Source organism: Arachis duranensis, chromosome 9 (genome assembly GCF_000817695.3).
Source record: "Arachis duranensis cultivar V14167 chromosome 9, aradu.V14167.gnm2.J7QH, whole genome shotgun sequence".
Classification (NCBI taxonomy): domain Eukaryota; kingdom Viridiplantae; phylum Streptophyta; class Magnoliopsida; order Fabales; family Fabaceae; genus Arachis; species Arachis duranensis.
In genome coordinates this window covers 94,087,521-94,094,460 of record NC_029780.3, presented here as the reverse complement: position 1 = coordinate 94,094,460, position 6,940 = coordinate 94,087,521, and the positions used below count along the sequence as shown (strand labels likewise).

General features: G+C 33.4%; 1 protein-coding gene across 1 annotated transcript; it reads right to left on the bottom strand.

Annotated features, from left to right (window-relative positions):
* Positions 1–3,274: 3,274 nt before the first annotated feature.
* Positions 3,275–6,786, bottom strand: LOC107466253 (peroxisomal membrane protein PMP22). The gene is made up of 7 exons (XM_016085239.3): positions 6,518–6,786; positions 6,314–6,412; positions 5,857–5,958; positions 5,652–5,727; positions 4,539–4,609; positions 4,353–4,438; positions 3,275–3,614 (listed from the first exon to the last, which is right to left on the bottom strand). The coding sequence occupies exons 1-7, from the start codon at positions 6,587–6,589 to the stop codon at positions 3,557–3,559; spliced, it is 564 nt and encodes a 187-aa protein (XP_015940725.1). The 5' UTR covers positions 6,590–6,786; the 3' UTR covers positions 3,275–3,556.
* Positions 6,787–6,940: the final 154 nt, after the last annotated feature.

The window sequence follows — 6,940 nt, the reverse complement described above, 5'->3', positions numbered from 1 at the left end:
CTCTCTCTCTCTCTCTCTCTCTCTCTCTCTCTCTCTCTCTGTGTGGTTCGGTCATGTATGAGTGATTAATAGTGATTAAGGGTGATTAGGTGTCAACGGCAACGGTTCAAATTACAAAATATCTTAAACAGATAAATACGAAAGTTAGATGTATTAAACACACAAGTAATAATACACATAGGAATAAATATATATATGCTACTAATATAAATGACATTAGTAACATAATGATTAGAAGAAATAAAATATATGATAAAGCATTAGCAACTTTAAGTTCATCAAAAAATACCGATATTTACTTATTTCGGCAGATATCCAACCAAATATTATTATTATTATCGAAACCCTATTTTAGCATGTAAACTAAAATAATAACATAATAATATTACATTATTATTTATTTTATTTTTGAATTTCAGAACCGGCTCATCAAAATAAAACTAATTATCGAAAAATAAATTTTTGAAAAACAGCATGTTGAAATAAAAACTTAGGGCGTTACAATTTTCACGGATAAAGAACTCGAAAATAGGAGATTTTTTTGCTGATGTGGAGAATGAAAATGAGTGAAAATTTTACCTTGTTTTTACAGGCACTAAGTGCGAAAGTGCATTTTTTTTGTTTTTTTTAGTCGTAAAAATATAAATAAATGAACAAAATAATATATTTTTGTATATTTATTTGGGTAAATAAAAATTTTTTTATTTAAATATAAAAAATTCCATTTAGCCCATAGAGGAAGAGGAATTTTTTTTTTTGTATTAAGACGGGGCTAAAGTCTGGAAAAAAGACCTAATTACAAACTAAATGGGGCAAAGAAACTCATTTTTCATCATCAAAAAGGATGCTCACAATTTCTCTAGGAGGTGTATCCCAAAAGTGTAATCCTGATTCTAGCTCTAAGCCTTTGCGAGCGAGGCAATCGATACCTCTATTGCCTTCTCTATAAATATTTACAAAACAAATATTTCAATCTTTAACTCTCCAGGCATTGATGTTTCTAATCATACTATTTGGATGATTTGATAAGTTTTTCTCACTATTTAGAATTTCAATCACTCTTTAGAATCACATTCTACTTTGACCTTCTTTAGTCCCAAAGTCTACGCCAATTTGAGGCCTTGTTCAATACCCCACAACTATATAAGCTGTGCAATCACCAATAAAATAAGAAAATTCTCCAAGCCATTTTCCATTTTCATTCCTCAAGAGGCTTCCACAACTTGTCTTCTTCAATTCATTATTTCTTGACCCATCAGTATTTAAAGTTACCCAATTGTTTGGTGGAGGGTGCCATTTGATGTGGTGTTCTTCTCTGTTTTTGACCTTGCTTTCTCCCTTTTTTCTTCTAAAGGCATCATTTTTAAGTAAGTTGGCAAACTCACAAATTGAAAAGATGGAAAGAAGGCCACTTACTACAAGAGAAGAGTCGGGAGTTAAGCCTCACTTTCGTTTTTGAAATTGACGAGTTGTACTATTTTAGAATATGAGATTTTAATTGCTATAATTTAGTCCACCAATTTTTAAAAAATATACCACATTAGTACCTCGTGTATTTTTCGCTACCAGAACTTAATGTCGTTAATGACGTGGCTTAACCCTTACCACGCTGCTGAACATATTAATGGCTAGTTGAGTTGGATTAAAAGTATAATTGAACTAATTTGGTCCTTTTTTCTCTTTTATAACCTAAATCACAATAAGTTGTTTCCAATCTTTTTAGGACGCGCTCGTGATTGAGGGGCTCGTAGTGGTGGCGCTCCTGGGAAAGATTATCGAGGTAGGACAAAGCCATGCCCATCTAAGCAAATATGGTAGACTGAATTAGTAAAATTGATTTTGATGTACTTAGTATAGTAGTTATCCAAACCGCGGTTGATAGAGTTCTTGATGTAATCTAGAGATAATTTGGGCTTGATGTAGTTGGGGAGCTCTGTCATCTCCAAACTCCTGATATCGTTGAAGAATTTTCTTAGCATCATTTGGATTTTGGAATCCTCAAAAATTCTAGAAATTTGGGGGAGATTGAGAATACAATGCTAGAAGAAGATGAGGAAGAAAAAAAATTAGAAACGTTTTGTGATTTATAAAAGGAGAAAAAAGACCAAATCAGTGCAATTATACTTTTAATCCAGCTCAGCTAGCTGTTAATATGTTCAACATGGCAAGGGTTAGGCTACGTCACTAATGGCGTTGAATTCTGGTGATGGAAAATACACCAGTGACTAATGTGGTGTACTTTTTTGAATTCCAAGGATTAAATTATAGTAATTGGTATCTGAAAAATTAAATTAGTACAAATAGCCAATCTTAAATACCAAAGTAAGACTTAATTGAGGAGCCGGCTACTGAAATTCCCTAATGCTTGATAATCCGAAGAACATGAAGCCGATAGATAAAAGAACTTGATTCTTTCCGTGACTTTCCATCTCCAAATTATGCACACCTGAGTGAAAAAACCCCCCAAGACTTCTCGGGAGCCAATTCAGGAAATCATGAGCAGCTAAATCAGCATACTGTGTAAGGACAAATTTCAATACAGTTACTCAAAAGCGTCAAATTCATTTTTGGCTAGCTTTCTTGTCTTCTCATGTACCATTCACGGACCATTATGGCTGCTTCGTTTATACTTCAGAGATTGGTGGAGTTGTTTTACACAAATTGGCCTGTTCGACAAGAATTTAGATCCTCTAAATTTTAAATTTCACGTTAAAAGATTAAGTATAATTTTTCACCATTTATTTCATAAGTGAGACCAAGAAAAAAATATGAAAAAGAAATCATTCAATGGTAAGAGATTACACTTTATTCTCTAAAGTAAAAATTCAAACTTTTGAAGATCCAAATTCGTTCGACAAAAGGATTTACTGGATTACTAAATACAAAATCAATTATAAGAAACAATATTGTAAGCATTTTTCAAATAAAGTATTTTTGAAAAAAAAAAAGGCACAGTTGACAATTACACATAAGTTTGACTACAAAATGTATTCCAAAACTTCGAACTAGGATCCCAAGATACATAACAAGATCACACGATTTCCCGCGTCCAACGCTTCTATGCAATCTTGATCTCAGGATACAATAATCTTAATTTACGAGTTTGTATTTGAAACTAAGAACAACAAAGTCTAGTTCTATTAGGTGAAGTCAGCTAATTCTAATATGCCAGCAAACATTATATCATTGTATTATACACAAATTGCATGAAGTGTATCAGATAATATGGGTGCATGAATGGAGATATCTATAATATATTGTACCATATTGCCCATGAAAATGAAACCCATTGCACCACCACCAGTAGATGATTTTATTTATTAAGATTGGCAAGTGCGCACCAAGTCTAACTAACCAACTAACTAACTCATAGCGACCGACTTAAGACGGAAATTGACAATGATACAATGATACGGTATATGTCAAGCAAATTAACCAGGAATGCTGCCCTATTAACAAAACTGGGAGATTTCTGATTTCTCCTATCCCACTTCACATAGGAAGGAAAAAGAAAATTCAACCCAAATGTGAGAAAAAGTGAAGGCTTTATTGTCTTCTAAGCCTTCTTAATTGTTGCTAGTGTAGACCTTGCTTTCAGATTCAGAAAGATAGCCCTGAAGAAAGAAACATAAAGAAAGTAACTAAGAGGCTCATCAACCATTAAAATTGTGTAAGCTGAATAAAATTTGAAAAATGATTAAAAGGATAATAATGCCAATACTAAACAGGATGGAGAATCCAGCATGGTTAAATGTATAGAAATATCTTGGTCTAATAAGTAAGATGCATATAATAAACAAAAGCAATTATGGCATTCATCTAGAGGAGTAAAACCTATTATGACACTCCATAATAAAAATTAAAATCTTAGTGACTAAGAAATACCTCAGTAGCATTTGAACATGATTTAACCAGGCTCTAGGCATCAGATTTTATTGCTAAAAATATCTAGCATATTGCATTTAAATTTGGAATCATAAATAAGAAATGGTTTGATTGTGAATTTTATTGCTCTTGCTTTTACAACTATTATCAAACTTGGTTACAGAAAAGCCTATTTAATCACATGAGTAAAAATGTTCCATTCTCAGTGACCTCCAGAACATAAGATTTGATTTGATTTTTTTTTTAAATTCAGTTCGAGTTCTATTTTTCATGATCAAACTCGCCTTTTTAACCAAACTCTTTATATTTTTTCGGGTTTCAAACACCCTGCACGCCTATCACTCACATACAGCATTATCAACTAAGTTAGCTTATTCATTAAATTTTCGAACAAATGAGAGACAGAAAGAACTCATCTTGAACGAGTAACGATAAATATTAGAATGCTGAAAGATGTTGAAGCTCACCAGCAGGAAGCAACGAAGCTGTGAAATATAACACGAAACTGCAAAGGTATATACTGGTAATTCACCCAACCAACAATAGGCCAAAACTGTAAGATCAAAACCAATATAACTTCAGAATTCAAAACTTTTAGAAATTCAAAGTGATCCCATCAACAGAAGAACAGAAAAATGTTGTAATTGCCATACCCTCCATGCAGTCAACTGAACAGCAGGGTAGTCCTTCTTAACTTTGTTCGTGACTGTGCTCCATGATCTTCCTGCAGACCAAAATCATACTTTAAGTGCTACGCAAGTGTAGAAGAATATATGAAACAATATATAAAAAGAAAACCAATAGAACAAGAAATGTTCAGAAGGGAGCCTTTACATGACAAAACTTACATAAGAAGAACAAATCAATGACAAGATCAACACAATGTGTGTATATGGGCGCGCGCGCGCGCGCGCGCGCGAGAGAGAGAGAGAGAGAGAGAGAGAGAGTTATTTAATATGTTTCTCTATCAAATCAAGGATGCCTTTGAGGTTTCTATTCCTGTAGTTTATGTCAAATAGGTTTTTGTGAAGGAAATTCAGAAGAAGTTACATGAATTAATGAAACAACTAATATTTTGAAGTTAATAACATTTGATTATTTATATATACTCCCTCCACTGCCATGTATCTATCTTTGAAAATTTGGTACATCTTTATCTTTAGATCAATGCTTTTGGATCCAATTTATATCCAGATACCTTCATTCAAGGATGTGCCAAATTTTCACAGTAATGGACAAAAGATAACGGAGAGAGTAATAAACTACTGTTGCAGAATACACCACCCTTTCCGATGCACCGAAATACATTCTTGATCTTTAATGAAAACAGTATTAATTCCTTTTCAGCATCAACCAAACAGAAAACTATAGTGAGGCGAAAAATTAAGATAGAAGGCATAAAATTTTCAAAGTAACAAATTGCATATCAGGACACTGTACTTACATACCAATCACCAGTTTACCACACTTCAAAATTTAACCATAAGATTTTGACATAGCTGAACTTCATAGGAATACAAGAGTGACAATATCACATTTAAGAATGAAGTAGTGATAAGTTTTCAACATCTTGTAATCGCAACAGCCATACGATATACATTAAAAAGCAGCAAGTATTTAAGAGAATAGGATAAAAGAAGTGCAAAGAACAGAAAGAGACAACAAAGCCGACATTAGTCTCTGTTCATGTAAATATTTCAAAATCACGGTGTAAATTGATGATTGAGACACTCAGAATGAAAAATTAACTTAATCAATGAGCATACCTTCTATAACCAAGCCATAGTACATCATGAATAAAAAGTTGTTCCATGGGGAACTAGTTATCTGTTCAAGGATCACCTAATCGAAGGAAATTTTACTAATTAGAGCATTCTTTTAACAATATAGAACCAAAAAACAATGGAAAATACCAACCTACAAGTGAAAAAGGGCTAGACAACAGACAATAAAACAAGCTAAAAGATATACCTTCTTTGCAACAGTTTCATTGCCTGTCTTCCCCCTAAAGATTTTATCCATCAATTTGTGGAGAAAATGTCCAAAGGGTCCAGAGTATGCAAAACCATAGAGCTGAAAAAGAATTTCACTTTTAAATTTCACAGTCCATAGAAATCCCATCAGAGTCAGCACAGTAAGCAGATATAGATTTACTACCTCCATTTTAGTACCTTGTAAAACCAATATATAGGAACATAAACATTCTGTTCACAAACATTAACTTTTCAGTGCATCAAAAGGGTCAAAACACCAGTTATTTTGGAACGAATGGAGTATTTCTAATTGCCTGATCAAATCATCAAAGTCATGATCCTTTTTTCTAGTTTGATCCAATCATGGATCAACCCCAGATCTAAATGGAATCAAAATACTTGTTTCTCATATTGAGTGAATCAGAAGAACCATATAGAGTGAAATGGGGGCATACCATGAAGAGAAGTATTCTTCTAAGCTGAAGCCTCTTAGCCCCAGCAATCTTCTGTGCAACTCCATCGCTAAAACCAGCCAAAAATGCTGCAGTAATTGCCTAAAAAAAGTTGGATTTTTAAACAACCCCATGAATCCATGAAGACCAAAGATGATAACTTTTGAAAAGGGCAAAAAGAAAAAAGAAGGAACATGAATAAGTGACCTTTGTCCTGAGGGGGTGGAGCTGAAGCTGAAGGAGATATTTCTTCCAAGCAACGTTGACTATGTCAGACATGGTGATTGATCAACCTCGGAAGGATCTTCTGTTTCTCTTGTGTGTTCGTCCGAGCCTCCGAGGCTGTAGCAGAGTTCGTGGAATTGGTAGTTTCTGTTATGCACGAAACCTTATTTAAGGGAAACAAAATATTTAAACCAACGTAGCAATAGTACTTGTAATTGTAAAAGACTCTGTGAGAGTGACAGGAACACAAACACAAAATTTGGGAAGACTGATATGTACATTTGAAAGGGTTGACGCAGACAAACGCTATTGTTCGTTGGTTCATTACTTTATTCTCTTTCGTTTTTTTTTTTTATATATATTTACTTTATCTCAATTTTCATTTTTCAGATATACTACTAAAAG